This window comes from Engystomops pustulosus, chromosome 5, assembly GCF_040894005.1.
Source record: "Engystomops pustulosus chromosome 5, aEngPut4.maternal, whole genome shotgun sequence".
Taxonomy (NCBI): domain Eukaryota; kingdom Metazoa; phylum Chordata; class Amphibia; order Anura; family Leptodactylidae; genus Engystomops; species Engystomops pustulosus.
In genome coordinates, this window is record NC_092415.1 from 107,638,048 (window position 1) to 107,654,435 (window position 16,388).

At 41.5% G+C, this 16,388-nt stretch overlaps 1 protein-coding gene across 4 annotated transcripts in view; it reads right to left on the minus strand.

Annotated features, from left to right (window-relative positions):
* Positions 1-16,388, minus strand: part of LOC140133127 (dynein axonemal heavy chain 5-like) — a 244,846-nt gene that overhangs the window by 109,229 nt on the left and 119,229 nt on the right. For all 4 annotated transcript variants that reach the window (XM_072152821.1, XM_072152823.1, XM_072152822.1 and 1 more), the window contains 2 exons: positions 14,715-14,932; positions 12,267-12,578 (listed from right to left, as the gene is read on the minus strand). In XM_072152821.1, coding sequence (XP_072008922.1) covers positions 12,267-12,578; positions 14,715-14,932 — 530 coding nt within the window. The remainder of the gene's footprint in view (positions 1-12,266; positions 12,579-14,714; positions 14,933-16,388) is intronic.

Below are 16,388 nucleotides of genomic sequence, written 5' to 3' on the forward strand. Positions count from 1 at the left end.
ATTAGTTGGCTTAGCCCAGGAGCAGGTCAGCGGCCCTCAACTGTCCTCAACCAGCCTCTGTCCTGTTCATTTCCCTCAGCCAGCGGGCTACTGGGCTCAGCGCCACTATACAGCGAGGACATTCAGCAGCTGTTTGGCAGGGAAGAGGTGGGGCACACATCCGCTACTTCGTGAAGCAGGCAGGCTGTGCATACTGACACTGTTGAGGAGAAAAGCAGTGACAGGGAAACGCAAATTGATGATGGCATAGCCGATCGCACTTTGGAGCCGGGTGGAGCAAGGGATTCATCATTGTCGGGAGAAGAGTGTCAGCTTGCGCATCAGGCAGCAAGTCACTACTGTGGCCGTGAGTTAGCAGAGTGGCAGCAGTGCGAAGACGGGAGCCAAACAGCTGTGGGGTACAAACCCCGCTTTGGTGGTCCAAGTAAGCAGTGGTACAGGGGCTCAGCGAGGCAGTGGCGTTAGTAGTCACTCAGTGCAGAGTGTTGGCAGTAAAATCGCCATCTTGGTGGTGTTGCAGATTTATGTTACGACACCAGAGGAGGAGCCTGCAGGCAGAAAGTGAAGCATGGCCAGGGAGCTAACATTGGCACCACTCCCCTGCGTCAACACATGCAGTGTCCCCATCCAATGGCCAGGGAGAAACATGGAACAGATGTGGAGGTGCATCCTGCCGCCGTAGCAACAGCAGCACCTAGTGGCACACATGCCATTTCAGCCAGGCAAAGCGCCAGCACCTCTGCCGAAGGCAGCTGTTTATTTTTCACATCTCCCAGTCCAGATGCTCCTGCAAAGTACAACATGTCCCGCAAAAAACAAGCCACCAACCAGCTCCAAAAAAGTAAAAATGCTATGCCACTTGGAAGGCGGCGATGCACATTAGGGTTTTATTTGGCAAATTTAGTAAAACATAAGAAAAAATATTCATGTATGGTATCCCCGTAATCGTATCGACCCATAGAATAAAGATACCATGATTATTAGGCTATACAGTGAACACGGAGAAAAAGAAAGTTAAAAATCCAGTACAGAATTGATGCTTTTCTACTCGTGACCTCAAAAAAAAGTTCCTAAATTTTCAACAATAGGGGATACCAACCCGAAAATGGTAACAATGGAAAAATGCATCTCGTCCCGCGAAAAAATTGCCATTACATGGCCCCAATAACAAAAAATATAGCCTACAAAAGGGGCCAATGAGGAAACTAAAATCCTGACAGCTGCAGGTCCCTCCTTCCTTTATGCTCTCATAAAAAAGTAACGGCCACATGTGGGGGGTCTCTGTACTCGGGAGAAATTGCAGAACAAATTTTATGGTGGGTTTTCTCTTTGTATCTTTTGGAAATGTGTAAATTTTAGGGCTAAATGAACGTATAACCGACAAAATTTGACCTTTCTAAATCTCATTCTGTACAGTATTTATGTGTGAGGCCAATGGGGTTTCCCTATAGGGCACCTATTCGACTTCTCAGCTCACATTTTGTTTTACCAACATATTTGAATTTACATTCACAAATGGCTCTGTAGATCACTCCTGCTGCTTTGCAGTCTATGAACTGCTTAATCTGGTAGACCTTCTGACCAGTTGTGAGGTGAATGATCTAAAGCTTAACATGAAGGGACATACCACACATCTGCTACATCTGGAGCTTCCTGTTATTTTGGTCCCAATGGGGGGGTCCAAAATCTTTTTGGCCTCTGTTGCCCCATTATCAAAAGTGCTGAGGAGTCTTATAAATTAGACATTTTATTGGACTATTTTGGTGTATATGCCGGAGATCACCCCAATTACTTTTTAATGCATGTTGGAATGATTCTTTTAAGAGTTTGTCAGTGTAGCCTTTTTATCAAAACCACTCATTTGCTTGTCTCATAAATGTATTTGAGTCTGAGCAGTTGCGTCAAAGGGGCAGATATTGGCCCTTTGGGATACCATGTCTCAAGAGTGCGGAGTGGGAACTCTCCCATCCAAGTAAGGAGTTTGTTGTGGTAGCTTCATGATACACCTCAGTGGCAAGAGTACCATCTCTTTTGTCAATCATATACACTCACCGGCCACTTTATTAGGTACAAATGTCCAACTGCTCGTTAACACTTAATTTCTAACCAGCCAATCACATGGCGGCAACTCAGTGCATTTAGGCATGTAGACATGGTCAAGACAATCTCCTGCAGTTCAAGCCGAGCATCAGTATGGGGAAGAAGGGTGATTTGAGTGCCTTTGAACGTGGCATGGTTGTTGGTGCCAGAAGGGCTGGTCTGAGTATTTCAGAAACTGCTGATCTACTGGGATTTTCACGCACAACCATCTCTAGGGTTTACAGAGAATGGTCCGAAAAAGAAAAAACATCCAGTGAGCGGCAGTTCTGTGGGCGGAAATGCCTTGTTGATGCCAGAGGTCGGAGGAGAATGGGCAGACTGGTTCGAGCTGATAGAAAGGCAACAGTGACTCAAATCGCCACCCGTTACAACCAAGGTAGGCAGAAGATAATCTCTGAACGCACAGTATGTCGGACTTTGAGGCAGATGGGCTACAGCAGCAGAAGACCACACCGGGTACCACTCCTTTCAGCTAAGAACAGGAAACTGAGGCTACAATTTGCACAAGCTCATCGAAATTGGACAGTAGAAGATTGGAAAAACGTTGCCTGGTCTGATGAGTCTCGATTTCTGCTGCGACATTCGGATGGTAGGGTCAGAATTTGGCGTCAACAACATGAAAGCATGGATCCATCCTGCCTTGTATCAACGGTTCAGGCTGGTGCTGGTGGTGTCATGGTGTGGGGAAAATTTTCTTGGCACTCTTTGGGCCCCTTGGTACCAATTGAGCATCGTTGCAATGCCACAGCCTACCTGAGTATTGTTGCTGACCATGTCCATCCCTTTATGACCACAATGTACCCAACATCTGATACTTTCAGCAGGATAATGCGCCATGTCATAAAGCTGGAATCATCTCAGACTGGTTTCTTGAACATGACAATGAGTTCACTGTACACAAATGGCCTCCACAGTCACCAGATCTCAATCCAAAAGAGCATCTTTGGGATGTGGTGGAACGGGAGATTCACATCATGGATGTGCAGCCGACAAATCTGCGTCAACTGTGTGATGCCATTATGTCAATATGAACCAAAATCTCTGAGGAATGCTTCCAGCACCTTGTTGAATCTATGCCACGAAGAATTGAGGCAGTTCTGAAGGCAAAAAGGGGCCCAACCCGTTACTAGCATGGTGTACCTAATAAAGTGGCCGGTGAGTGTATATAAAAAAGGAAGTGTAGTCTTATAGACTTCATATGTTACATAAAGCTTAGTCCTATTGAGTTTTTGTTAAGAGATTGTACTAACTCAGTAAACGATGTCTGAGAGTCCTGCCACAGAACCAAGAGAAAATGTAAAAAGTTATTGATTTTTGAAGGTGAGGAGTACAAAATGGAAACTCATAAACAAATAAAGGCCATGTTGTTAATGGAAATCTACCACTTGATTTCATGCATTATGAAGCAAAACTTGAGAATGCTGTAGCTACACTGATGCAGCAGCATATCTTGTTTAATCCCTGAGTTGAGTGGTTTTGCTGGAAAAAACAGATATGACATTCAGGACCTTGGGAAAGCTGGATTGCATGTTTCTTGCAGTACATAAACACATGAGCTGTCTGCAATGTCCAGACAGGACTATTCAACATGAGCTGGATCACTAGTACACAGCAGCTGGGGGATGGTGCAGCGATTGATTACTTCTGCCTGTCAGTGATTACATCATTTTCCTGAGCAGTGTAAGTGGAGAAATGCTGAGCCAGGCAATTGAGCAACAGAGAATAATTTTCCTGAATTTGATTATTGTTTTTCAGCAAAACCACTCAGCTCAGGCATTAAACAAAATATGTTTCTGCATCAGTGTAGCTACAGCATTCTCAAGGTATGTTTGGTTCATAATGCATGATTTTCTTTAAGGGGTTAATGAACCCTTCTTATGCTTACAGCATCTTATGGGTATGTAAATGTACTTACTTTAGTTATTATATTAGTTATATAGTTTACTGCTATTATAATTAGCTGCAACAAGCGGAGAACTTGAACAACGGAGGCACTACCGCAACTCCTTATGAGCCCGCAGTAGATGTATATCTTCAGAGATGGTGTAGAGGTGAAGGAATGTCCATAAGGGTGGTGCTCAGCATGCAAAGTACAGACATCGGGAATGGTGTGTAAAAAAAAGATTTGCGGCACTCACCCGTTGGAGATATTCTTTATTGTGGCTTCACATAAAATCGGTCCGACATGGTACAGCCAAGGTGGGGCAGTGATAGGAGCAGGGGATCAGATAAGGCGACAGCCGTTTCGCGCCGTCTGGCGCTTTCTCTAGCCTGTGGAGTGTGGCGTCCTCACCTGACTCTTAATGCAGCCGGCGAGGTCACACCCCCTCGTTACCTGGCAACCAAGACGCTACTGTGCATCGCGGCAGGAAGTAAGCCGAGTCATGCACAAGAGCGATACGCGGACGGGGCAACACATACAGTATAAAAAACATATAACAGGACAAACTGAACAGTGAAATTAGTTCTACTTATCGTGAATAAGGTACCATTATATGTAAGTATACAGAAGAACCTGATAAAGTAATTATTTACAGCTACCGTGGCACAAGCAGAGATTTAAACGGGTAGACATGTAAGCAGGAGCGGACAGGTAAGATCTTAGAGGAATGGAGGGAGGAAAAATAGGGTTACAGGAACATCCCCATATCATTTTTGTCGTTCAATCCCAGGGGGCCCATAGCATTAGTCCTTAAAATCCATCTGGCCTCTTTCCTCAAGAGTTCCCTGTGACGGTCCCCGTCGTTGGGCGGTACCGGAACGTGTTCGATGCCACCAAAACGGAGGATATAAGTGTTACCTCCGTGTATCTTGTTAACATGCTCTATGAGTCTGGGGGCTCCTCTGCCACTTCTCACTGACTGACAATGCTCGCTGAATCTGACACTAAGGGGGCGAATAGTTTTGCCAATATAGAAGTGGCCACAGGGACAGAAGATCACGTACACCAAATATTTCGATTTACAAGAAATGAACTGATGTAGGGACACTTTCACTCCTCCTAGACATAACTCGCGTTTTTTTATATTTTGGGGACAGAATTTACACTGGCCACAGCAGAAGTTCCCAAACGGGATCATTCTGTTGAGCCAATTTTTCTGTATTGGGGGTAAGCGACTACGTACTAGATGATCTTTTATACTTTTAGTTTTCCTGAAAGAAATCAGGGGGGGTGAAGTGGTTAAGTCTTTAAGTATTGGGTCCTCTGCCAGCATATACCAATTTTTATGGATTGTGTTTTTAATTTTTTGAGCCATAGGACTGTAATTAAACGTAAAAGTAAAACGCTTGTGTTCTCTGTGCCTATGTTTAGTGTGCTTGGGGTGCAGGAGGTCTTCACGTTTAAGGGCTACTGCTTTTTGATAAGCTTCGTTTACGACCTGAGGGGGATAGCCTCTTTTAAATAGCCTTATTTTAAGATCGTCTGCTTGGGATAAAAAATAAGTTTCGTCACTGTTAACCCGTTTGAGGCGTACGAACTGTCCGTACGGGACGGCTGCTTTAACGTGCTGAGGGTGATAACTATTATGGTGCAAAAGGCTATTAGTGGCCGTACTTTTTCTAAACACAGTGGTGGTCAACGCAGAATCCTGTACCCTAACCAGGACATCGAGAAATTCACATTCTACATTAGATGTTTTAAATGTAAAAAACATGTTCATGTTATTGGCATTGATATAAGTAATAAATTCGTGGAATTGTGTCTCTGTCCCTGACCATATGACGAAAATATCGTCCACATATCTCAAAAATGAATGTATGTGCTTGGCAAAATGGTTCCCCTTTGAGAAAATATATTTATCTTCAAGAACAGCCAGAAAAATGTTGGCATATGTGCAGGCCATGGGCGTACCCATTGCCGTCCCGTCTCTCTGCTTGTACCAGGTATCTTCAAATTGGAAGGTGTTGTTGGTAAGAATGAAATGTACCGCATCACAGATGAAACTTACAAAGTTAGGGTCTCTATCAGAATTGGCCAGGACCTTGCGTACAGCTTCTATCCCTAATTGATGGGGGATACGCGTATATAGGCTTTCTACGTCTATGGTTGCTAATATGAACCCGTCCTGCCAGGGAGCGTTTTTCAGGTTTCGCAAGAAATCGTTAGTGTCTTTTAGGTATGTGGGGATCTCTTGCAAGATAGGTTGCAGGATCCAATCCACATACCTAGAAAGAGACTCGGTGATGGAGCCAACCCCTGCCACTATGGGGCGTCCTGGGGGGGATTGCAAGGTTTTATGAATTTTAGGTAGGAAGTACCAGGCTGGTTTTTGGGGGAAGGGAGGTAGTAGTTTTTCGGCCATAGATCTGCTTAAAATATCTTTTTCCACGCCTGCTCTAAGAAAGGAGCAGAGCTTATTTTTAATTTTTGTGGTGGGGTCTGAACTTAATTTTGTATAGACATCTGAGTTATCCAATTGCCTATATGCCTCTTTTCTATAGTAGTCTCTAGTCATCACCACCGCATTGCCCCCTTTATCTGCCCTTTTGACTACTAGGGTACCGTTACTTCTGAGCCACATCAGGGCTGCTTTTTCCTCTTTAGTAATGTTATCAGGGTCTCGCTCATAAACCAGGGCTTTAAGGCTCTGTAGGACTCTCTTTTGAAATTGATCAAGGGCTCCACCTGGAGCTACAGGGGGATTGAACGTAGACCTATTCCCCCCTCTAAAACTCGTCCCTATTTCGGGCTCGGCCTGAAGAATCTGCGGGTCATCGAGATCCATAAGGGCTAATAGGCATTCTCGATCTTGTGGTTCTAGGGGGTCGTGCAACATAAAACCTAGAGGGCCTATGTGAATAGGTATTTCGCCCTCCTTTTTTGGAGTCTGAGCGGTACTGCTTGTATTTTTAGATGCGTTAATTGAGAAAAACCTTTTCAGATTAATATTACGGACCCCTTTAAAGAGATCGATTTCAAAATCCACAAAATTAAAGTTATTTGATAAACAGAAGCCTAGGCCTTTGGCCAGCAAAGATGTACAGGCCGGGCTCAGATCAATGTCTGTCAAGTTAACTACTAGAAGGTCGTCGTTATTCTTTTGAGCTTCATCTGTACTTTCTTTAGTTAGTGCCTCCAGGACACTTGTTTCCGTTTTTTGCCTTGTCCTTTTTCTACGCCCCCTCCTCGTTCTTTTCCTAAAGGGATGTTCTTGTCAATGGGTTGAGAAAATTAATGACTACTGGACTACCGACTCTGATTCCAGCGCATCCGATGAAAATTTGAGTACACAACCTCAACAATCACAACCAGGGACTTCTCAAACCATTGACAAGAACATCACTTTAGGAAAAGGACGAGGAGGGGGCGTAGAAAAAGGACAAGGCAAAAAACGGAAACAAGTGTCCTGGAGGCACTAACTAAAGAAAGTACAGATGAAGCTCAAAAGAATAACGACGACCTTCTAGTAGTTAACTTGACAGACATTGATCTGAGCCCGGCCTGTACATCTTTGCTGGCCAAAGGCCTAGGCTTCTGTTTATCAAATAACTTTAATTTTGTGGATTTTGAAATCGATCTCTTTAAAGGGGTCCGTAATATTAATCTGAAAAGGTTTTTCTCAATAAACGCATCTAAAAATACAAGCAGTACCGCTCAGACTCCAAAAAAGGAGGGCGAAATACCTATTCACATAGGCCCTCTAGGTTTTATGTTGCACGACCCCCTAGAACCACAAGATCGAGAATGCCTATTAGCCCTAATGGATCTCGATGACCCGCAGATTCTTCAGGCCGAGCCCGAAATAGGGACGAGTTTTAGAGGGGGGAATAGGTCTACGTTCAATCCCCCTGTAGCTCCAGGTGGAGCCCTTGATCAATTTCAAAAGAGAGTCCTACAGAGCCTTAAAGCCCTGGTTTATGAGCGAGACCCTGATAACATTACTAAAGAGGAAAAAGCAGCCCTGATGTGGCTCAGAAGTAACGATACCCTAGTAGTCAAAAGGGCAGATAAAGGGGGCAATGCGGTGGTGATGACTAGAGACTACTATAGAAAAGAGGCATATAGGCAATTGGATAACTCAGATGTCTATACAAAATTAAGTTCAGACCCCACCACAAAAATGTAAAATAAGCTCTGCTCCTTTCTTAGAGCAGGCGTGGAAAAAGATATTTTAAGCAGATCTATGGCCGAAAAACTACTACCTCCCTTCCCCCAAAAACCAGCCTGGTATTTCCTACCTAAAATTCATAAAACCTTGCAATCCCCCCCAGGACGCCCCATAGTGGCAGGGGTTGGCTCCATCACCGAGTCTCTTTCTAGGTATGTGGATTGGATCCTGCAACCTATCTTGCAAGAGATCCCCACATACCTAAAAGACACTAACGATTTCTTGCGAAACCTGAAAAACGCTCCCTGGCAGGACGGGTTCATATTAGCAACCATAGACGTAGAAAGCCTATATACGCGTATCCCCCATCAATTAGGGATAGAAGCTGTACGCAAGGTCCTGGCCAATTCTGATAGAGACCCTAACTTTGTAAGTTTCATCTGTGATGCGGTACATTTCATTCTTACCAACAACACCTTCCAATTTGAAGATACCTGGTACAAGCAGAGAGACGGGACGGCAATGGGTACGCCCATGGCCTGCACATATGCCAACATTTTTCTGGCTGTTCTTAAAGATAAATATATTTTCTCAAAGGGGAACCATTTTGCCAAGCACATACATTCATTTTTGAGATATGTGGACGATATTTTCGTCATATGGTCAGGGACAGAGACACAATTCCACGAATTTATTACTTATATCAATGCCAATAACATGAATATGTTTTTTACATTTAAAACATCTAATGTAGAATGTGAATTTCTCGATGTCCTGGTTAGGGTACAGGATTCTGCGTTGACCACCACTGTGTTTAGAAAAAGTACGGCCACTAATAGCCTTTTGCACCATAATAGTTATCACCCTCAGCACGTTAAAGCAGCCGTCCCGTACGGACAGTTCGTACGCCTCAAACGGGTTAACAGTGACGAAACTTATTTTTTATCCCAAGCAGACGATCTTAAAATAAGGCTATTTAAAAGAGGCTATCCCCCTCAGGTCTTAAACGAAGCTTATCAAAAAGCAGTAGCCCTTAAACGCGAAGACCTCCTGCACCCCAAGCACACTAAACATAGGCACAGAGAACACAAGCGTTTTACTTTTACGTTTAATTACAGTCCTATGGCTCAAAAAATTAAAAACACAATCCATAAAAATTGGTATATGCTGGCAGAGGACCCAATACTTAAAGACTTAACCACTTCACCCCCCCTGATTTCTTTCAGGAAAACTAAAAGTATAAAAGACCATCTAGTACGTAGTCGCTTACCCCCAATACAGAAAAATTGGCTCGACAGAATGATCCCGTTTGGGAACTTCTGCTGTGGCCAGTGTAAATTCTGTCCCCAAAATATAAAAAAACGCGAGTTATGTCTAGGAGGAGTGAAAGTGTCCCTACATCAGTTCATTTCTTGTAAATCGAAATATTTGGTGTACGTGATCTTCTGTCCCTGTGGCCACTTCTATATTGGCAAAACTATTCGCCCCCTTAGTGTCAGATTCAGCGAGCATTGTCAGTCAGTGAGAAGTGGCAGAGGAGCCCCCAGACTCATAGAGCATGTTAACAAGATACACGGAGGTAACACTTATATCCTCCGTTTTGGTGGCATCGAACACGTTCCGGTACCACCCAACGGCGGGGACCGTCACAGGGAACTCTTGAGGAAAGAGGCCAGATGGATTTTAAGGACTAATGCTATGGGCCCCCTGGGATTGAACGACAAAAATGATATGGGGGTGTTCCTGTAACCCTATTTTTCCTCCCTCCATTCCTCTAAGATCTTACCTGTCCGCTCCTGCTTACATGTCTACCTGTTTAAATCTCTGCTTGTGCCACGGTAGCTGTAAATAATTACTTTATCAGGTTCTTCTGTATACTTACATATAATGGTACCTTATTCACGATAAGTAGAACTAAGTTCACTGTTCAGTTTGTCCTGTTATATGTTTTTTATACTGTATGTGTTGCCCCGTCCGCGTATCGCTCTTGTGCATGACTCGGCTTACTTCCTGTCGCGATGCACAGTAGCGTCTTGGTTGCCGGGTAACGAGGGGGTGTGACGTCTCGCCGGCTGCATTAAGAGTCAGGTGAGAACGCCACACTCCACAGGCTAGAGAAAGCGCCAGACGGCGCGAAACGGCTGTCGCCTTATCTGATCCCCTGCTCCTATCTCTGCCCCACCTTGGCTGTACCATGTCGGACTGATTTTATGTGAAACCACAATAAAGAATATCTCCAACGGGTGAGTGCCGCAAATCTCTTTTTTACACACCATTATAATTAGCTGGTTTGCATCCTGTAACCATTTAATACATTTTATGTTGGGGTAGGGTGATTTTTTTTTATCTCAGCGTTCTAGTTAACTTAGGATTGGCTCAACTCATAGGTTTGCTTAAGCCCTTTGTACTGTATGTATGTACATGTATTTTATTAATGTAAATGTTTCCACTAAAAATAAAAAAAATCTACAATCCAATAATTAAGTGCATAAAAGAGCAATTAACTTTGTACGTCAGACCTTATTCTGACATAGAGTTGGCTGCATTGGTTCTATAATCTCTTCTGTGTTTTGATGTGCTCTGCATTGTATGCTCCTATGTAGAATTATTCCCATTATTCCCAAATATAAAGGATTTTCAGACCTTTCCCATTAAATCCCACAGTGAAAGATAAGTGCAATCATTTTCGTCACCCAGCAGACACACAAAGGAATTTTCTTTTCCTTCACATGCAACTGACAATGAAGTCTTTAAATCAGTAAAAGTAACCTAATAATTGCCTTTTATATACATACATTTCTGTTAGTGTTGCCTAGTTGCTCAAAGATTTGCTGCTGATTAAAAAGTTGTGGAGGTGATGTAACTGGCAAAACTACATAACATGTAATAACACAATTAGGGCCATTGTTAAATCCGGAATCAATCACATAAAGCAAACCGTGAAAATAAGTACTTTGGGTATGGACACCTGAACTGAGACAATGGGGTGAATTTAGTTAATGTTCCTCTCTGTCCCAAATGTTGCACTGGATAGACTGAGGCACCAGCCCATGACTGTGCACCCAGATTAATTCTAATCCAAGTTCTGCCTGACATAGAATTAGAATTGTACCATAAACTGTGCTGGTGTGGTGTGTCCCGGGCCCCGCCAACTCTACACTCCGACATGGCCCACTTCGGATGAAAGACTGTATGCAAATGAGCCTAAGTGGCTTAAGAGGTTAAGTCAGGAGGGTCTTTACAAATCTATGATTCATACACAGATTTTAAGTTTTAAGGATAAATGTTATTGAAATATCAATCTGTTACTAGTTATCTTGATTCAAAAACTAAATGTCAGGTTCAGTTCTGTTCGGTTGTGTAAAAATGCTATAAATTATCAACACTATGGATTGATTTCTCTTATAGGGATTTACAGTCAAGGTACTATCGCACAGGTATGGAAAACAGTGTGAGTATTTTTAAAATTAATACAAGCAGGACTTTGGTATGATTTTGGCATGATAAGCCAGGGACACCTACTCATAGATCAAGACACCTTTATTATGGTAAGTTTCTTATATTTGTTATCCATCCATTATTCAAAAATCAGCTTTTAAAATTATGTGAATGAGCCAGAAGGGCTCTGGGGGGTGTTAACAGAGCCCCTCCATTTTGTAACCTCATAGGCTGTTACATTGTGCAAAGAGCACATGCTTCTCTCACTGTGTGAGATTACAGCAGGCCAAGGAAGGAGGGAAGTATTGAGGTAGCACAAGGGAGGGGGACAAAGTAACAACCTGTGAAGCTGCAGCACGGGGGCTCTGGTAACGCCCCCCTGTTTTATTAGCACAATTTTAAATGTTTATTTTAGAAGGAAAAAAAGCCATGAATAACAAATATAAGAAGATTACAACAGTCACAGCGCTTGGATCTATGAGTAAGTGTCCCTGGTTCATCATGATGGATTATGATGGCAGATTTCCTTTAAAGCCCTAATGAAAATACAGTAAATGGAGTGAACACAGCAAAAGGGGGAACATAAATTCACATTAAAAAATCCATTGGTCGATTAGTGTCATTAGAAAAAAAAATATTATAAAATGGTGAAAACATTATTAAATAAATAATAGTAACCTGGAAGATGCTGTCAAAGCAGCTCCATAGGACCTCATGTTGACCAGCAGGTAGGGTTTGCAACCAAGCCTTTAGTACAGGTCTCCAGTCAAGCACAGAAGAGCTCATGAAAACCATTCCATTACGAGACACAGTGGCTGGAGAGGCATTGTCAATGTTGTGAGGCTCAAACACAATTTTACAATTGGGCGCCATTGGAATACGGTCCCCGTTAGCCAAAGTAAGAGTTTTGTTATCATCTAGAACAGAATTCAAATTCTCAATCCATATAGCATCAACAGGGCCATCCAAGACTATCCAGATATGTTCTCCCTGGAAAAAATGAGAGAAATGAGGTAATATAAATAAATTTCTAAACTGATACAGAAAGAATATTACACAACTTTTCATCACAAAAAAACATGTATCTGCTAAAATTGGACAATCCCTTTAAGGTTGTACCCAAACCTACCAACTAACAGGATTACTACATTAAACTAATTCCTTTTAAATTTCTACAATACTTTCCTCCATTCAAGAAGACCAACCAACTAACAGAACCTTTTTCAAAAGATCTTCTGGCGAAAAGCTAACAGGTTTAGTCCTTTTGAAACCATATTTTTGTGCAACAATGGTCAGGGGTTAAAAGCAACATAACATGACATAAAAGATAAGGAAACGTAAATCCTATTCAAGGGGTTGGCCACTTCCATGTGCATGAACCTTTATGATAGTATTCATGAACATAAAATCGAGGTTCCGGCAGGCTGATTGTTCATAGACAGATGGAGATCACATGACCCTCCATTTGCGGACATTTTATGGACAGGAACTCTGGCTGATGAGTTAAAAGACAGGAGGCTTCACTTTACTTATCAAGAAAGCAGTGTAGAACTGTTAATAGATTTATATTGGTACATATATTATATTGGTATCCTGCCCCCTACACTTTACACACACATTACAAAAAAACATGAGGTAAAGTGGACAACCTTTTTAATGCTTCAAAATGGATGTGTGTTGGTAACATATGGGCAGAAGGCCACTGACCTATATCTCAGGGCTATGTAAAAGGTTGATGCAAAAGAATCCCAATGGATATTGCTATTTCATTGACTTGTGTTAATAAGCCTAAGGCCGGCTGCGCATAAACCTGTTTGGTCAGGAAAACACCATGCGCTGTCTAGATTTCACAGACTATGGAGAAGAGGACGGTACTCCGTCCCTCATATTGAAATATGATGCAAAGAGCAGAGAAGGCAGATGTTTTATTTTTTTAATTAGGGTAGGCCTTTTCAAGTCTTTTCTGGAAAGTGTCTTAAACAGGTATTGGAGTAAAACTTAAAGCAGAATTCCTTCCTCTTAGAATTCAAAGAAGTTTCTCTACTTATGTCTGTATATGTTTTATGCTATTGCTGTCTTTTAGAGGCAGTCTACATCTGCGTTCAAACTTCGATTTAGTAGTTTCCATTTTAGGAAATAACATATTGTAATTTAAATGGATGCCTGGATAGATGCATCAATACCAAAGTATCCATTTTTTTTAATGTATGCCTTACTAATAGACACCTTTGCAAGTCCATTTGAAGTCATGAGGAAAGACTGATCCACCATCAACATTAACCGCTTTTTTTCATTTTTGCGTTTCCATTTTTTACTCCCCACCTTCAAATATCCATGATTTGTTTATTTTTCCGTATTCAGAGCTTTATGAGGGCTTGTTTTCCAAATTTAGTGAAATTGATGAGAAAACGCATTTGTGCCATTTTATCGTGGGCTCTGTTTTTATGGCTGTTTTCACTAAGCCCCCCAAATGACTACTCCCTTTTATTCTTTGCAATGTTATGATCACAGGGATATCAAAGGTTTTTATATTTTTATGGATTTTTTTAAATTAAAAACTTTTTTTTAGAAAAAAAAATATATTCATGTCACCATATTCTGATGCTAATAACTTTTTTTTTGCAGGACGAGATGGTGTTTTCATTTTGGGGACTGCACAACCTTTTGATCATTTTTAATTCCAAATTATATGTGTTGCAAAATGGCAAACAAATTGCAATTTCAGACATTTGGGCACTATTTTCCATTGTGGGGTTCACCATCGGTAATAACTGTTTTTATATTTTGATAGATCAGGATTTTTGGGATGTGGATGTTCATTATTTTATTTGTTTATCTATTTATATTTATTTGTGTATTTATCAGTTCTAGAAAAACAGGGTGATTCGAATTTTTAGGTTATTTAATTTTGTTTACTTTTTATTTAACTGTATTTGCAGACCCCCATCACGGGGGTTCATAATGCAGTAAACACCTCATCCTTAACGGTCCCATGACGTATGGAACTGCTAAACTGCTAAACGGAAACCTGAACACAGAATGTGAACCAGCCCTTGCATTGTTTTCTATTAATTCTATTGTACACATAAAACTTATGTCAATATTGGTTTTAATTGCTGAGCTCACCTTCTTTGCTTTTAATGTTTTTCTCCATAATGTAGAAAATATACCATCTGTCCAATCATTTGTGGCCACATCAAGTGTCCCAAACATCTGTGAGGCTGTGATAGCTTTAGGGTTCATTCTCATTTCTTTGTGTGGTGCTCCACAGTCAGTCATTGCCTTCATGAGGACATTAATGCATTTGGTTTTGCCTGCACCACTGGGCCCCAAAGTCATCATTCCTGAAAAAATAGTGCACTGCTTAGTCTAAAACTAAATGATTACATTGGAATATTGATAAAATGAGTGTAAATAGAATATAGTAAAGAACTTGTAATTTTTTGTTAAATTAACCAATGCATCAAATTCCATTCTGGCTACAAAATCAATATGCGGAATTTTCTTTTAGAACCCAATTTGTTTAAAAAGCATTCAAGAACTTCTAAACCTATTATCCGCGTGCAGAGAACTTTAAAATAGCAAATAATGTAAGTAATAATATGTCAAACTCTATTTACGTCTCTTTCAGTTTTATTAAAGTATTGTATAGATCAGTGATTTTCAACCTTTTTTGAGCCACGGCACACTTTTTATACTTAGAAAATCCTGGGGCACACCACCAACCAAAATAGCACAAAATGACACTAAAACAGTCATATTATACATATAGTTAATAATATAGATTCTAAATTTATTTTACTCACTCAATGTGAAACCTGGGCCTGTTTCGATAAACACAAAAGGGATATCATGGCAGGAATGGTGGAAAGAAAAAAAGCTCTTCCTCAACAGTTCTTAGTTTCTCCCTGTTTTTAGTATATGGTGCTGATTATCATGTGGCTCATATACTGCAAAATAAAGGGGTACAATGAGAAGTACTATGGCCATGAGGCCAGAGTACAAGTACCAGCTCATATACTCAGCATATGAGCTGGTACTTGTAGTACTCCAGCCTCATGACTATAGTATTTCTCATTTTACATTTCTCATTGTTATATGCAGTATACTGCTGGAGTACTAAAAGTACCAGCTCATATGCTGAGTATTCTGCCAACAGTTCATATACTCAGGCAAAAGCTCGTATAGTCAGCATTATTGGTCGGCATTACCTTGGCAGTGGGCAAATGCGAGAGTCTCTCCGCTCTCAGGATGATGCGCCGGCCTCGGTGACGTCATTTTGTCACGCGAGATTCAAAGCTTGTGAATGTGTTATTGTACACGTCTCCTACATTGTAAGAAGCCGTGACAGTGCATCGCTGCGCATTGCCGGGAAACAAAACACAGGGGGCACCATAGTTTGGGGAACTTCCCCGCGGCACACCCGACCATGTGTCTCGGCACACTAGTGTGCCATGGCACACTGGTTGAAATTCACTGGTGTAGATAATGCTTTCTTTACCATAATCACCAATGCTGTAATCAGGGGGTTTGTTTCCAAACCGCTGACCAATTTGTAGCAACATTAATTCACCAGCCATTCAAAACAAATGAACAGCAGAGAGCAAGATTTCATTTTTTAGAGCTACTTGCTTTAATTCTATACATTGAGAATTATTTCATGTTCTATATTGAAAGTATGTTAAGCTACCTAGTGAGCAGATTACCCCATTTATAAGATTCTTCTTTAATTGCTGCAACACTTTGCTGTAAATCGGAAAGACCTGATTTCTGAGAGAAAAAGATTTGCTTTATCCTAAT